Source organism: Trachymyrmex cornetzi, unplaced genomic scaffold (assembly GCF_001594075.2).
Source record: "Trachymyrmex cornetzi isolate Tcor2-1 unplaced genomic scaffold, Tcor1.1 scaffold205, whole genome shotgun sequence".
Taxonomy (NCBI): Eukaryota; Metazoa; Arthropoda; class Insecta; order Hymenoptera; family Formicidae; genus Trachymyrmex; species Trachymyrmex cornetzi.
This window is the reverse complement of record NW_017296691.1, coordinates 865,184-883,581: the sequence shown is the minus strand read 5'-3', so window position 1 is coordinate 883,581 and position 18,398 is coordinate 865,184. Positions and strand designations below refer to the sequence as shown.

General features: G+C 33.4%; 1 protein-coding gene across 1 annotated transcript in view; it reads right to left on the bottom strand.

The window, feature by feature from the left end:
• The window catches only part of LOC108759810 (UNC93-like protein), a 50,260-nt gene that overhangs the window by 15,238 nt on the left and 16,624 nt on the right, over positions 1 to 18,398 (bottom strand). Inside the window, exons 2-3 of the mRNA XM_018505448.1 lie at positions 14,193 to 14,926; positions 7,993 to 8,215 (exon numbers count right to left, since the gene is read on the bottom strand). Of these exons, the coding sequence (XP_018360950.1) occupies positions 7,993 to 8,215; positions 14,193 to 14,910 (941 nt within the window). The 5' untranslated portion in view covers positions 14,911 to 14,926. The remainder of the gene's footprint in view (positions 1 to 7,992; positions 8,216 to 14,192; positions 14,927 to 18,398) is intronic.

Sequence of the window (18,398 nt, the reverse complement as noted above, 5' to 3'; positions counted from 1 at the left end):
TGTGATATAAATTAAGAACAAAATTAATTTTCTATTTCAATTTAACTACTAATAATAATCTTTAAAATGAACAAAACCGCCTTAATTTATTAGTCTTCTATTTCAATATAATTATTTGTAGAATTTTATATTTTATTCGATAGCGTTAAATTATCTAGAAAAGCTACAAGATGGATTTTTTGAATCTATCAAATCGAACTCGCAATCATTTTATGCTTCATTATTACTAGAAGAAAAGAACTTTCTTGTCGTTAATAATTACAGTAGTGACGCTATTGATATTTCCGCGCAGATATTTGTGGCACGTGCACATTTTCTTCAATCGTCACGTGCGCGAGTGTCGCGCAATGCACTTACATTGTCCCCAAACCGGAAAATCAATTTAACTCGTACTCGTAACTTCTATGAATTCATGCTACATCATTCGCGAAAACCACAGCCTTTCTTCTCGAATGGAGAGAACAGAACGAATCGATGCACGTTGCATACATATTATAAATACACACTTTGCGAAAATCGTGAGCGGATTTATACACGCACGAGTCGCCACGCGTTAATCCAGATACATAATTCAAAAACTCGAACAATTTAATGGACTTCAATCCCGAGTCGAAATTTCAATCCTACATTACATCTACAATTGTAGATGACTGCTATATAGCAGTCAGCGCAATAGCAGTCCTCAGTGACCGCCCGTAAAAAAGTATGTTACATTATAGAGTGTGATTACCATTACTAATTTTTCTCCTCTCGCGTTCTTTACCGATTATGCACAATTTTTGTATTTGGCCGCGAAAACATTTATGTCACTATAACTTAAGAATTTCTTCTCGCATTTTTCAACCAAAGTTGCATTTTCACGAGCATAGTTCCGTTGCGCTTTCCAATATGCACAGACCAGAAGAACCGTTATGATGCAGCCTTGGAAGCAATGCAAATGGAAGATAGCGGAGATGTCTCAGCCGCGATCTGCGTACGGATCTAATACACTCGTTTCTTACGTAATATTCTCCGTAATATGCAGACATCACGGACGATGCTGTCATTACGAATGAAAGAGCGGTGGAAGGAAAGAGCGAGAGATCGACAACATGTAAGTACTCATAACACGCTCAGATCTTTCGACATTTTATGGATAATACGTCCCGAAGAGAAAGTTCAACGGATGACTTTGTTTGCGAAATTAATTCCGGCAAATTGATTCAATTAAACACTCTTTCTTTTTTTTTTCATCACAAATTAAATTTTTTAATTCGACAAAATATATATATTAACAGTTATTATATATCCGCGTCTGATTGCGAATTTAGAAACAACGCGAGAGAAGTGACAGATACATTGTGAAATAATTATGGCAACAAGCTTAATTTATTACTTATTATTATTCAATTTGTAACCCAATATTAAATTTCCTAAGAGGAAATGTATATAGCCATCGCGGTCTCGTTCTGCGATTCGCCTTCCTCGACAACACAGTAAACGTTATGCAGGTCAGAATTTTTTCTCTTAATAATATCGCCTTTCGAGTTGCAACGATGTAGTCACGTTTATTGCTGCAGCAACAAATGTGCATTAACAAACTGGCAACTGCATTCGTTAAACAGGTTCACTATTTCTCGAACCTGTCAGCATGTCAATGATGCATTTCATTTAGAGGAGATAAATACAGAGCACCTGTGTTTTAATCATAATTACTCATATATTTCGCGTATCTCAAGATATTTAATAATTAATTTTCTAATCTTATATTAATTTTGAAAAAGTATAAATAAATATATATTAATTGTTTAGATATCAATTAAATATTTAATTTCAAAAAAATAAATATTTAAAATATGTTTCTGCATATTAAATGGTATTTCAAAATTTTTTATATACAATAATAAAATAGTTGTTCTCTCTAAATCTAAAAATCCAATTAGTCTATTAATTTAAATAGTTCAATTAGTTTATTAATTTAAAGACTTTCTGAAGATATAATCCACTATCATCGCTATAATAATGCTTGCAATACATCGAGTAGACACGCAACGCGTTTAAGACCGTCGAAGCGGATATCGAAAGTGAGTCAAGTATTCCCGACATGCGGTATATTTTGTATAGATATTTTTGTTTAATGCTCGGTATACGCGTCTATCTACGACCGAGGATAAATTAGCGGCATGCATATGCACCGAGTCGACCGGAAAGGGATATGTGAGCGAGGGAAACGTCAGTTTTTCTAACTGCATCGGTATTATGCGCGCTATACGATCGCTCGCTGCATGCGTTTCATCGTGGGCGATTATCGAACGGCGAGTATCTTCGTAAGCGATCGCATGAATGAAGCGCGCCAGCGCTCGTGCATCGTGATACATCGGTTTGCAGATTACGCAACGTCGGCAATCGCGAGATTTTAATGCTTGGAGAGAGAGAGAAGCGGAAAGAGACACTGTGATTTAGACATCGACACAAGCCTGTCTCTTAAAAGAATCATTAATGGAAAAATACGAGAATGCATTAACGAGAGAGAATTGAGATCATGCATTGAATATAGACTAATAATATAAAATTACGAATTAAAATGTAATATAAAATATTCGAATTTTCTTTCAATAATCGATTGTAAAAAGATATATATAATTACAATAGAATTCTTAATTTGAGCAACATAAATTATTATTATTTTATTATTTTATTATTTTTGCAATTTTTACAATTTTCTCAAACACGCGATAATTATGTTTGTGCATGAGAGAAATATATTTTTCTTCTGAAGCGATAACGTAAAGAAGTGTATTTGGCAACAGATTTTAAGTGAGAACACGAGCAGCATATGAGAAGTTGTATCGATACGTGCCGTCGCGCGTCCTAGATACATTCGTTTCGCTGCAAACTACGATAAATGCAATACAGAGTGTCACTGCGAAACCTTCTTTTCGATTGCAAATATTAATATAAATTAATTTGAAAATTGATTTTATTTATTCGCTTACTAAGCAATTCAAAATTACACTGAAAAAAAATATAGTCAATTTTAATAAATATTTAGTTGAATACTGCCAACTAAATATTTATTAAATATAAAGATATATTTATTTGATATAAGAAATATTAATTTGATTTAATAATCTTTTTTTTACTGAACAAATATTTATTTACGGTAAGTAAATGTTTAGTTGGCAGTATTGAACTAAATATTTATTAAAATTGACTATATTTTTTTCTCAGTGTACAGATTTTTGCCAAATTAAATTTTATAAAATAACGTAAAATAGATCTTATTTTCTAATCTTAAAATAATCTTTGCTTTAACATTCTTCTCTGATTTAATTGAAACACAAAATATAAGCAATTAGAAGATTGCAATAAATGATGACTTTGTATAGAATTTTTTCTATAGAAAACCAATGCAAAAGACTTTGAAAGTATTCATAGTCAAAAGTATCACACTTCGGAATCACTGTATACGTGGTGAAGATATTGTAACTACAGGCGTTGCTTTATCGTCGTTTGTGTAGTGTTGACACCGTGAGTTTCACGTTATCAAAAACCTGCGCCAACACACGTAAATCAGAGGAGGCGCGACCTTGCGAAAAAATAATTTATGAATTACGGCTCTGCGGCCGTAAATTTTCCTAGCAGTTAAGGATGTATAGTTATAGAGTTCTGGACAGATTCATCATTAGAATGATAAAAGAGCGAGCATAGCGAGAGAGAACTGCAATAGAGAATCTCAAAGATATTTTTTAGCTTATCGAAATGCAGAAAATAATGAAATTGTACAAAATCTTAGTAACTATTTATAAAAGGAAGTATCGGATTGTTACGAGATAGACAGAAATTTGCTAATCTCAATCATAAATTTTTAAACAATAAATAACAAGAAGGGGCTACAAGCCAGATTTTTATGTATTTCAAATTCTTAGAACATACATTTCGACCTTATTATTAGGTCATCTTCAGTGTAAAGAAATTAAGTTCCTCTCGGGATAAAACGAGCGACGGAATGTTTTCACAATTTCTTTACACTGAGAATGACCTAATAATAAGATCGAAACGTATGTTCTAAGAATTTGAAATACATAAAAATCTGGCTTGTAGCCTCTTCTTGTTATTTATTGTTATTGAGCCATTATAAGATTATTTTTATAAATTATTAACTTTAATATTCATGAGAAATTTCAGGTAAAAATTATGGTAAATAAAGATATTTATGTAACTATCACTTGCATTTAAATAGCTAATATTAGCGTCATGCGTCATCACGAATGTGTAATATTGATAGCTCATTCATGTATATTTATATCATTTATTACATTCTAATGTATAAAAATATTTCGCACGCGTATAATTAATTTTTTGATTGAACATATAAAAATGATTAATGATTAAATATATAAACATTAATAAAAGCAATATATAGGTATATATGTATATATATTTTTATACATATTAGAATGTAATAAACATAAATGAGCTATCAATATTACACATTCGTGATGACGCATGACGCCAATATTAGCTATTTAAATGCATGTGTGATAGATATATATACACCTTAAAACATTAAGAGATCATTACACTCGTCTAAAACATTATATTCATTAAAATTGCGGAAGAAATAAATTAAAGCATAAGAATCCGCATAATCCTATACAAAACGGTATATACAGAAATAATGGAATATGTCATCGCGGAAGTCATGGAATCGTAACACCATAATTACAGCCGCGAATAAATCTGGCATGATAGCATCTATCAATTCAGAGTAATTACGAACGTAATGCTCTAACGTGTTTGTTCCTTCCTCGCGACGAGTTCGAGTCGACTGATTTGCAGGGTTTCGTCGCATTGAATGAAACCTTGATGTCGCGCGATGAGAAAAGTTTGAACACATATTTCAACGCAGCTGTCCATAAAAACAATTCATTAAACAGAGCGGCCGAGTGTGCCTACAGGAAATAAGACCTATAGCCCCTGTAGGCTGATGCGTTTTTCTTCTCCATTGCCGTCTTCGATAGAATTGTTTTTAATGTCACGTCTGTATTAATTGCGAACGGGGTAGTTAGTGTGTGTCAGAGCGTTGTGTGTAACTGACCGAGGTATGTATTTTCCAAGACTTTGTAACGTCGAGTTGCAATCTAATCTTCGGTCCGATAATAATTTGGCGGACAACATATCATTAAGAGTTGCCTACATCCGGACGGACATATGTCCTTGAACATCTCCCGACAGGATGAATACGAGAGAACGATTCTATTCGGTGACAGAAATGAAACGACAGTGACGACTCCGTAAATATAATATTGAGACACATACATATATATTTAAAGTTCCACGAGATGACGTGGCTACATCATATCGGCGTATTATTTCGTTATTGACATCTCATTATCAGATTATTTCTTTTTTAGATAGATCTGGCCATTTTGCAAGTTTTAACTATTTTTAATCATATTTTCTGTAATTAATTATGGATTATGGATGCGCAATAATGATTCCATCAATTCACTAAAAGAGAATTATTATGTTCTCCATGTCCATGAACCAATCCTTTCATTCAATGCTAACTACAAATAACATTTCCGTTTTATTACGGTGAGTGATAAATATATTATCTCTAGGATTATTAATTCTAACGTCAAGGTTGGCACTCTGTTGCAATCGATTTATCAACTTTTTACGTCGACCGACGCCCCTGGATATTTTTTACCATGATTCTGATAAGCGAGAAGTCGTAAAGTCTCAAGTTAATTATTCTCGGTAATCCATGTGAAAAAAAATATATAAATTTTTTCCAGTATAGACCAGTCGTGTTGCTGTGTAACATGCTGAAGGATAGCGTTGACGCAACGCGAAGAGCCTCCAGAAACTTACCGACTTTTAATAAGTACGGTTCACGCTACGTGTAGCGTTATGCAACTGTCGGCGCATCCTGTCGGATGTACGCTATTTCGCAATCATAAGCAGAGCATTGGTTACAGCTATCCGAAACGGAGGAGGTATAAGGGGAGAGGAAATTCGGGCTGATGTTTCGCGGATCACGTCTATCAAGCTGAGTTTCGTAATACCGCAAGAGCTCGATTGCTCTTTTGCTCCTCAATTTTCGCGTACACTCCAATGATGAATCATTGACAATATGTAGTCGCAAACTAGTAATCGCTGACGATACACCGTGAAAACGGCTACAACTTAGTTGCTCACCATCTTTGAAAAAAAAATAATAGGAAAGAGGCGGCCGCTCTTAAAAAGTATAATTTTTAAATTTTCCAAACTATCTGATAACCCGCATAACGTTGGTAACATGATAATCGCGATGAGTATAACTATAATTGAGTTGATTATTGTAGAAAAAGACAACCAGAGAAAATGTGAGTTAACTTCTTTTATCGCGAATCAGATGAATTAATTTCCTTTTCCTGGGAAACTATATATATCGCGTGGCAGAATTAAAAATGACTGAAAAATTTCAAATTACATTCTATACAGTGATTCTAACAAACAGAACTTCTTCTAAACAAGGACTTTTCGCGACTTCGATTATCATATGCTAATTTTATGACGAACGACACGTCTTTTCCCGGCCACAGACGGTCAATGACATCGCGCAAAAACAACTCTCTGTTCTTATCAAATAGAGAAGAAAAAATGTTTTATTCTCGTTCGGTCGTTTACACTTGCACCAGCCGGGCGACGAAAATCCAACGCGATTGCGTGACATCTCTCTATATATATATATATTCATAAAACGATCGTACGGGCGATGACAGTCTGAGCTACGTAATTCAGTGCAAAATCGCGGATAAAATATATCATTGTCAGTGATCGTGCGCACTGATAAGACTACACGAATGGCAGAGGCAGCTTCCTTTGTTAACCGTGCTGCGCATGTCACCTTTCATGCGGCGCATAATTACAGCGTGCTCAACCTCTGCAACTAAGCTTCTCGTTGTTGATTCAACGTGCAATTATAAACCTCTTTGTGGCGAACGGATTTCGCATCCTACTCACATAGATCAGAATAGATACAGACAGAACGAGGTATTTGTTTCATCTATCTGGGAATACCGTAGTAACATTCGCTAATCCGCTAACTGTTCTGCAAACTAAAAGTAATCCGATGTATTGCAATCGTATTATTTAATAGAATAATCTAATACTTTTATATCTATTTAAAAAGAGTGACGCATATTATAAAAGCCATTAAAAAAATAAAATAGGTAGAGCGAACATATGCAACATTTAATATGGATTTGTATTTTGTTTAAAAAAAATTTGAATAATTTATCGTTTTTCGTAACTCATATACATATTTTCAATGACAATAAAATATTTTAATAATTAAATAAGTCTCAAATTAAATATGTAATAAATATGTATTAAAATTCCCGCTTAATATTAATTGGAAAATAAAATTGTATTACATAAGTAGAATTAAATCCTCAACGTTGAATAATTCAAGTTAAAACTTTCTTTAAATTTTCACACAAGAATTATTCGTTCAGGATTCGAAGAATATATTTTCGGTTTCATTTTCTTCGGGTTTTAAATATACATTATAATATAATATATACATGTATGATTTTTAATTTATAACAACAGTCCAAAAGGAAAATATACCTTAATTTTGTCTAACTTTATTCCTTCTTCGAAAAAAACTGATAATAAATAACTAATCGGTATCTGGATGCAGTATATTAAACATTAATGCTCCGATAGCAGCATGAAGATTTGTATTATCGATAAACACAAATTGATATACTGTGCACATAAATATGTAATTCGATCGATTAACATTTGGCGCGTTATCTCTAATTATCATATAAAAATGTAGAGAATCAGGTTTATGAAGTCTGACTACTCTCTAACGTTTCTCAACGACTGGCCTTGCCTGTGCGATGTATTACTCTGTTACGAGGTATTACGATGTCGACTTGATATTGGCAAGCAATAAAAACGAGAATTAACATCGCGACCGATGGCTTTCGTATTCGTATATTCGGCACTCACCTGGAGAGGGGATCGACGAACAGAGCGACGATAATCACTGCGACGATGACGCACGTGAGGTAGATCGCGGAGATTTCATAGATCTCTGACTCCGGTGGTCGCTCCAGGTTCTCGTGGCCTCCGTTGCCAAGGACGCAGAAATCTGCACCGCACGACTTGATTTTTTCCCAGCTACTGGTCGTGCTATTGCCATCATCACCAGAATGTCCGCCATCGCTCAATACTGTAATTTGAAAGTGATCTCTGAGTGGTTTCGAATGTTTACACTTTCTCTATTAAACTTCTTTGAATTTAACTCAAAAACGAAAAACACAGCGAGAAAGAAAAAAGCCGCCATTCATTAATTAATAAAGATTTAATTTTTCTTTATTAGTGCTAAATGGTTTAATTTCTTTTTGATAAAATGTTTTTACACTAATAAGTTTTTTATACCTTTTACATAGAAAATCAATCTTGTTTTACTAGACTTTTATGATTAAAGAGCATGATTATTTATGAAAATGCAATTAAAAAAAAAAATCAATTTAAATTATACGAATGACTTGAAAATAATTATTGTTCTTTATATTTCGCATCCGTGAAGATATTTTTATGTTAATCTTCTAAAAGAAAAAACAATTATTGTTAAATATTGTAATATTTATAATTAAAAAATATTCATCTCTAAATATATATATACAAATATAACAGTTGCAACTTTTGTTTATTAAAAATATACAATTATTAATAAAAGAACTAAAAAAGAATTACACAGTATTTTTGAGACTAGCAATGAATTAACTGTATGGCATTCGCCATGTTGTCGCCAGTGTGTTCTTTGACCATTCTGCAAAGTTCAAGATCTGAATTTCTCATCATGATGCAAGTTTGTACGGGGAAGCTGTTTTATAGTCGTCGTATATATTACGTTCGAAAAATAAAATCGGTAAGAGGATATCGACGTGAAGGATCTCTCTGGTAACTGCGTGTACTCTTAGACGGACGTGAGGAACGCGTAACAATTTATTACCAAGTCGATTATGCTGGTGCGAAGCGAGTGCTCGAAGAGTTGCACGGTAAACGTGTGTGCGAGCGATAAATCGAGAGGTCGACCTGTTACGCTGTACCGGAAACTGACATACCGGTCTCGTCGCGAGAAGAGAACTAGACGCACGCGTAAAGCGAAGCTAGACACTTCGTAAATCAATATTTCATAGACAAGTTTCACCACCGAAGAATCTTCTCTAATCGATTTTGCGGATTCGCGGTTTAGCGCATTATGCACGCTACGCCTTTCCTTTTCACGATCGAAAAATCGATTATGCGAGTCGACTCGTCCCAGTGGAGGTGACGACGTACATCGAGGTCACGGTTGTACCCATGGTGGTTGTACCCAATCCATTCTGTACCTTTATTCATGGCGCGTGAAGTCAGAGGAGACCTTTGTCGAATGTAAATCACGACTGGTTACCTCTGACAGGGATCCAATAGACATCGCAACCTAGCGTGTCCTGATTGCTTTATTATCGCCATTAAGACAGCCGAGATTGCGAAGTCGTTCTACGCGAAAATTCTGCACGCATTTCACGCAAACGCAAAGAAATCCTGTGATAAATAAAAAGTATCATTAATGTACTTTTAGAATTGTCACAAATTCTAAAATTCCATAATTTTTCTCTGATTTCCAGATAAAATTTCATAATTTTCCCTGACTTTCAATAATACTTTAAAATTGTTTGTAATTTCGTCTGACTTGGAAACTATTAATTGAAAAATCAATTTAACATAGCAATATAAATTATTATTAATATTGTTGACATTGTTTGCATTTTTAATTGTTACGTTGATAGTATTCCAAAACTGCGTAGGTGTGATGTACGTATATTAAACTTCTTTAAAGTAAAAAATTTAATTTTCTAGAACGTTTTGCAAAAAATTCCCTAATTTTTATCTAATTTCTCTGACCTGATTTTTCAATTTCCTTGACAATTCCCTAATTTCCAGTTTTGTGGCAAACCTAACTGTGTTTTTATCACATTCGTGATTTTATATCACCACAAAAGTTTCAATCTCAACAGTGGTCCTGTTGAAGAGAAAATTTCGCTAATAAGTAAGGGATCATTGAATTGATCGACGAAGCGCAAAGGAGAAATGCTCGCAAATAACCGGAGAAAGAAATTCTCAGGCAGCTGTGCAAACGCGGCCCACGCACACGAGTGTCGCCAATGAGGAAGTGTACGATATGCGTTCGAATGCATTTGTTTGCGAAGAGTCTTCTCGAAAGATCTCGTTGATATTCGATGTGCCGAGTCGAATCAGATACATCGACTAGAAATCACGCTACGCGCCCTGAAGTGCAATGACGCTAAAACACGTCAAAGTGCAACAGGTCATACACGAGTTATTTTCCCGCGTGTGATATAATGTGTAACAAAGTATATACGAGTCTACAGGGCTGGGCATGTATTTGAAATACTTTTTTAAAAAACAATATTTAGGAGACAATTGTATTTTGTACTTCAGTAGAGCACATACAAATATTTTATATTTTGTATTTTATTTTTCACTATTAATAACGAAAGATTGAAAGTATTTCGAATACTAAGATTGACAATCAATCTTATTATTTGAATTATGAAATATAAAAAAACTTTCAATTTTTTGATTTTAAATACAAAATACGTAAGACTTTCATGTGTTTCGCTGAAAAAAAATATAAAATACTTAATTGTATCGCAAATACTGTGTTAAATAAAAGTATTTCAAATACATGCCCAGCCCTGCACGTCTACGTGACGATAAAACCTTTCGGAGTGTGTCGAGAAATCGTTCAACGCAAATTGCAGCACGTGTTACGTTGCAGCGAAAAATTAACGGCCGTGCGCTTCTCGCCGGTTAAATCATCGACCGGAACTACTGACACGTACGACTTTCATCTTCTATCGCTGCGGCGTGTCAGGAATTTTGTTATTTGTAACTTCGCACGGACGTTTGAACACTTTCCGGGATAGGAATTAATCGATAATTCTAAGTAAAACCTATCAGCATACCTACAGAAAATTTACATTAACTGATTCGTGTGCGTCAACCAGAAGAACTTTCACCGAAGCAGTGCTAATAATATTACGTCGTGTTTTGCGATTCTCCCCACTTATCGTCATCAATTGTCGGAAATGTCTGCTTTTTAACGTTATTATCATGCAGGCACGCACGAAGATATGTGCACGGAAATCGTTCAATCTAATTATGCGGTTGCAAGGTGTATGATTTTACATACAAAGTGTACGATTTCTCATTAATGTACTGTTGTACATTAATCTCTTAAAATATCATAAACAATTTCTGTCTCAACATTTTTCAAATTTTGTAAGTAAAATTATTTCGTATTTGTCGTAGACCAGAAATGATTGCGCAGTAAAAAATGCTCGTTTGTAATCAGACACGTTTTGGCGAAAGATTAAAGGCGCAAAATATATATAAGAAAAAAATACAAATATATCTTTGATCAATTTCACATTCAAACTTTTTTTTAAAAAAGGTAATTAATATTTTTGTAATATTAAACAATTTAAATAAAAGACAAACTTTTAATATAAGATTAAAAAACAGAGTAAAATAAAAGAATATTTTACTGTTCATTTAAATTTACAATTTTACTTCCTCTGTATTTTCAATATCTGATCTGATTATTAAGATATTAAAAGATAATATTAAAATGAGTGATGACCTTCCTCGAAATCTTCTGTGATAAAAAATTGATTCCAAATGCAGCAAAAAATTGGGTCACTGATATTTAGATTGTAGAGATATGCAATTGATTATAATTTATAACTGTACAGATTATTAAGAATTTAATTAGTTCGGCATTAATTACAAAATTAAAATTATTAAGACTTTAATTCGAAAAAATAAACCGGATTTTTTAGGATAATTGATTATGTTATATAAATGCCTTCGATGCGTGGTATATTTAATTGACTTCTTCCATAATCGATGTCATAATGTATACAAAATTCGTTATCTTCAAGTATGTAAACATTCCATAAAGATCTTGTCGATTTCGAGGAATTATTCAGTACCTGCCCATGCAATCTGTAACCTTCATGCCACTACCGGCCGTTGCGCCATGCGCATAATATTGCGCACATGTCGACCTCAACAAGGACTCAAAATAATCTTGACCTTTGTTCTTTATTTGTGAATGTTGCCTGGCGCCAATGGCATCGGCTTTTCTCTGTCCATTAAATAATTGATTATGATTTAAGACGAACTTGTCTGCATAGCCGTTATTACATAAAGTAGTATTTTAAAGTGGAATATTCTTTCAATTGATATTTCATTATTATTAAAAAATGTATAAATGTATTTAATAAATATTAATATTACTTATTATTGTGCATACTATTTGTTTTTATGTATTATTTTATCTCATTAACTTCTTATTCCTTTAGAAGAATTATTAACGTAAACTGAGCGATACAGCTACCTTTTATTTATACAGTATAATATATATATAACTGCAGAATATATAATTCATATAAAATTAATTTAATGTTTATATTAATTTATAATCAAATTCTGTTTAACAGAAGATCTAAATGTACACTTTATTATTATTTATTCTTATTTTTCTCCTACATAGTTAACGATGTTTACTTAAATTTTATTTTTTATGTTTATTTAAATTTTATTTTAGAGTTGGAATCTAATTTTAATATATATTCTGTTTTGTGTGTATAGCTCTTTCTATGCTTTAATTTAATAATTAGAACGTTTAGAGCATTACCGGATCTTATGAGATGGCGTCAGGCCGAAATCAATCGTAGGAGTGGCACTTAACGAGCGAAGAAATCGAAGAAACGTTTCTTCACACGTAAGACTGACATACAATGATACTTTGCACGTTCGTATATGTGTATGCAAACATATGCGGTATCGGGGAAGGCGTACGAGGTAGTACGGAAACCGACTACCACGAGTTTATACCGGATAAATCTTGTTTCTTCTTAGCGAGCGTGTGATTCTCTCTCTGTTGCTCTCACGGCTTCTCTCGTTCGACAAGTCCCTCACTGACTACGTTGTCCCTCACGTATACGGCGGAAGCCGTGTATAAAGATGCGAGAATATACGCGTGTCAGGGGAAGAACCAAACGTTGAGTCAGACTGTCTGACTGTAACGTTTGTCTGACTGCAACGGCCATTTCTACTGCGCGCGTATTGCGCACACCTGCTGTAAAATATAACTTTTGCAAAATCTGACTTAAATCAAAACATTTTATTTTAATTGTAAGTAAATATTTTATACTTAGAAAATTATTTAATTCAACTGAAAATAGAATAACGTGAAAAATGCTTGTATTGTGTTGATTCAAAAACTGTTTATAGCAGTGATCTTCAATCTGCGGTCCGCGTGAATCTTTTGCAGCCTGCTTTAGTTCATAGTCAAAAATATAAAATTATATTTTTTATTTTATGCAAACGAAATAAACATTATATCATCCGCAAGATTTCTGAAAATGGTCCCCTGAAATCGACTCTTAAAAAAGACTGAATATCACTGGTTTACAGAGAGAAATGTAGTTAATATATACAATGTACTCGTAGTTTAAGCTGATAAGCTAACACAACAGTGCACACATTCTACTGAATATTTGCGCGGCGTTAACGGATACATTGTGAATTGCTGGTAATCGAGCGTGAAAAACACAGCGATAGCATTGAGTGTTGTGTATTATTGAGATGCATAGAACGTTTTTATTGCGCTTGTGAATGACAAGAAAAATTGCTTTTGTGAAAGTACGCATGATGGTCGAACGTTTAGCATAACTGCGTAAAAATGCTCGTTAATCACTGTTAACTTTAACAATAAGGATTGGAGATTTTTATTCTCAGAAATCAATTCTTCGCGGAGCATCAATGTAATTACCCCTAATAATAACTATTAATCATACGTATATAAATACATGATGACGCTAGAAAAGGCTTGATAAGTTCGATTATAAAATCAATGCAGTTTGCACCGATTTTATCAGCGTGACCTTATCTTTATGCTGTTAGTCAGAAGTTTTTCTCATTATCACTCTTCAGTTAAGTATTCCAATTTTAAATATACACGAATTATAATTCTGGAATATGAACGTAGTCTTGTAAATTCAAATACGGGATTTCAAAGTGTTAAAATATTAACTCCAAGCTATGATAACTTGAAGCTGTCGACTTACCAAGTGAAGAGATAAGGTTGCCCCAGAGCTCGGCCGTCTGCCACGCTAAGAAAAAGAAGCCGAAGAACCGTACAACGATGGCGTCGACTGGCTGGTCGGTGATCTTGGCATAGACACCGCCGACTTGCGTCAGATACGTGGCCTTAGCAGCCCACATGGGCGCGGCGCCAAGACCCAGGAGAACGCCAGCGGGTACCAGGGTGTAGAATTTGGGATAGAACTGCGAGCCGATGTACGGCGCGTAACACAGCATAGACAGGCAGAGGGTCCATTTGACGGTGAGTCTCTTGATGAGGAAAGTGGGCACGAAGATGCACGAAAGCACCAGGGCGGCGTAGATGGCCGAGAGCGAGACGGTACCGAGGCCATCGCTGGCATTGATTGATGACTGTAAATTCGCTGTGCCCTGGAACGCAGTGAACTGCACCATAAAAGCGATGGAGACGGTGCCGATGTTCTTTAGAATACGCCATTTTTCGCTGCGCGACAGTTTGAATTTCCGCGATTGTGTATCGTCATCCGCTGCCGGAAGCTGCGGCGGCTTCTGCGGCTCTGGCGGTATGCCATCGGTGCCGTCGTCCTTGTAACCCTCGTTCCTGTAACCGACCCCGCTCACGGTCACCGTGTAAACTGTGTCATCACCTCCACCGCCGCCGCCACCATCACCATCGCCGCCACCGCCCATACTTCTGCCGCCGTCATTTTGCGACGCCACCATTTTACGTGTCGGCTACCTAGACATACAATTATAATTATCAATGTTTTTTACGTTTAGGATTTTAAACAATGCTAATCAGAATTTATTTCTTCTCTCTTAAAAGCAAAATTTAACTAAGCAATGGTACTCTATACTACTCTGTAGCATTCATTACAAAACACATTGATATTTAACGTAAATAAAAATGTTCTATGTATAAATGACATTTTGATGGAATGCAACCAGTTAAAAAATAAATTGTAATGTTTTGTCAGCGAATATTGACGGTAGATTAATATCTATGATATTTGCATAATAACTGATGATGCTTACATCATGAGATATTATTAATACACATTAAAAATATGTCTATCTTTTTTCAGTAAATAAAAAATTTTTCTTATATGTAATATATAATATATAAAAATAAAAAATTATATATAATATATAAAAATCATTCAAGAATGCTCTTAAAATTATATATTACAAAATGCTATTTTAGCTGATGCTTATGATACTCAACAAAACGTGAGTACTTATTCTTGCGTGAGTACTTGTGATTAACGCGCGTCCGAGATAAATGAGAGTTTCGTCATCGTTCTTAACGCGAATAAGACACATACAATTACACAAAATTATTCGTGTACACAGAGATACACGTCAATATAATTTTATGCACTACACTTACACACACATTATTTCCTACACAACGATATGATCGCGTACATTGCTTCCTGTGCCGTTTCTTTATCAGATTGCCGCCTTGGTTCTGCGCATCGCGTATGTCTATTTATGATTTATGCAGTCGTAATCTATACTTAAATACCATTACCTGACCAATTTTTAGTTACAATATATTTTACTTACCAATCAATAATGTTCTTATATTTTATAATATTTTATTGCGATTAAATAATAGATAATTAAAATTAGTAACATAGGTCAATTTAATAAATAAAAACAATGTTTTTCTTTTGGAAAGAACAAGATTAAAAACCTATTTATCACCATTATTTTAGCACCATCATTGAAGATTTCTCAATTAAGTATAAAAAGGATATTGTAATAGCTATCAAATGTTGAGTGAAATAATTTCAATTAAATGTTTGGTTAATATAATTAAAAATAATTTTACTTTTTTAAAAATTTAATAAGTATTATCACAAATATATAATAATATAACCAATCATTTAGTAATAATTACTAAATATTTAAAAATATAAAATTTATTTTTGGTTATATATATTATGAGAGAGAGAGAGAGAGAGAGAGAGAGAGAGAGAGAGAGAGAATTATTCCATTCATCATTTGATAACTATTATCGAACTCTTTTTTTCAGTGATAATATGAAGAAAGAATAAAGATGTGAAGACAGTCTCTTGTCAAATCGATCAACTTGCTAACTTAATTATCACCTGACTCACGGTTTTTGCATTAATGAATACTTTTAGCGTTATATAGAATATGCCTAGAATATGTAGTTTGTAATATTAAGACAATATTGTAATATGTTATTAGAACTAATTTTTGCATATTTATGACTTTTTCGAAGCCACTGTTGCACAAACAAGAATCCGTAAACGTGGTGAACACACCGTGACAAACACAGCAACCTTTCGAGAGAGAACGGCAAATGCAAGGCTGCATAATCTTTAAAACGAGTCTGTGGCGAGGCGCCTCGTTATGTCTAATACCCGTGTGTATGATACAAAAATATTAATCAAGCGCCAGGTGTATATGCTAATTACGAGTGACGAACAATCTTTCACCACGATCAGGAAAAAGCATATAGTGACGCGTTCATTGTGCTGTTCTTGAGGAAGAAGGATCTGCAGAATGAACTGTTATCGAAATAATCCCCTTTACACTTGTATCTCTTGTTTTGCAATTCATTTAATATAAACGTAATATCAATTTTTATCCTTTAAGAAAATTAATCAGCCTAAAACGGCCGTAAATAGAAGCAATAATATTAAATCACTATGAAAAAATTGATTTTTTACAAGTACATTTAGTGCGAATACAAGGCACAGATATGTATACGATTTTATGATACACGCGTGATCCGCAAAATAAATTAACATTTCCGCTAAGAACAAAATCTTATAAGGATCTATAGTTATTAAATTACATCACTCAAATAAAAAGATGACAAACAGAAAGAATATATTATATAAGCATATACTGCTTTTGCAATTTAATATTTATATAATTATTATAATTAATTTTTAGAGGGTGGGATTTATCTCTTAAATCTTACAGCTTTTCCTTGAGTAAGATTTGTAATAATTCATTATTTTTCATTGTATTTTTGCCTAAAAATATAATATTGTTTCAACATCACTATAATGGCTTTCCTGTCTTGTTACGTTAAATATATTATAATTATATATGCAAGAGTTATTATAATTATAATTAAATTATAATTATTTAATCTTTAAATTGACATAAAAGATGATATAGTTTTGTATAAAAAAGTACAATTTATATTCAAATTTTACAACTTGTATATTTTTATTTTAAGAGTATGTACTTCTCGCGTGTTTAAATTAAAAAATCAAATAATAAATATTATGACAAAATACAAAATATTATTAACCTATGTCGAAAGAAATGTATCGAGACGAATGTAGAAATACAGTCGGTTTAACTTCACGTGTACGTGCTCGACGGTTCTTTATTGAGTGTGATTCTTTGAACAATCGCCATATCTCCCGTGCGATAAAAAGCGATTGCTACTCGCGTTCGTGATAATTTTACCATCGACTTTTTCACGAATAAAAAGCATGTTAAGCCTGTCTAAGGCCGCGCCGATGGTTAATCAATTTGCTAAGAAGAATTATACGTTGTGCAAATAATTGAAATGTCCACAAGGTTATTACAATCGTATGATAAAAACAGATATTCCGCAATTATTGCTGTTATGTTTCTTAGAAGGTAAATGATCAAAGTGTTTTTGCAAAACGATTATAACTTATTCCTCATGCTGTATCGACATCAAGATATTTTCATTCGTGTGCCAGATAATTTTATTAAAATTGCGTCGTGCACGCGGGTGGATTTATTAAACCGCAAACGTGGCGAATCGCGTGCCTATTCTGTTGCGTCACTAGCAGTGAAAATTATGCAGCGCAGAGATAGACACGCTTCGTTACAACCGCATGTCCAAATAATCAACGTGACGTTTTTCTACGCTCTTGTTGCGAAGCATCGGTCGACGCACGCATATTTTTGTACAATGACAAAATAGAGACTATATATAAAAGACTAAATAACTAATGACTATATTACAAAAGACGAAATAATTGTCAAAGTAACTAAAAATAGACTAAATGAGAAACAATGTTCTGAATTATTATTATACCTTTTTCGAGAAGCATTAATGTAAAATTGTTAAAAATTGCTATTTTACAAATAAAAAAATAAAATAAAACTTTTTATGAAATGTAAATATATATATATATATATATATTTAATAATTAAAAAATATTAATATTTCAAAATATCGT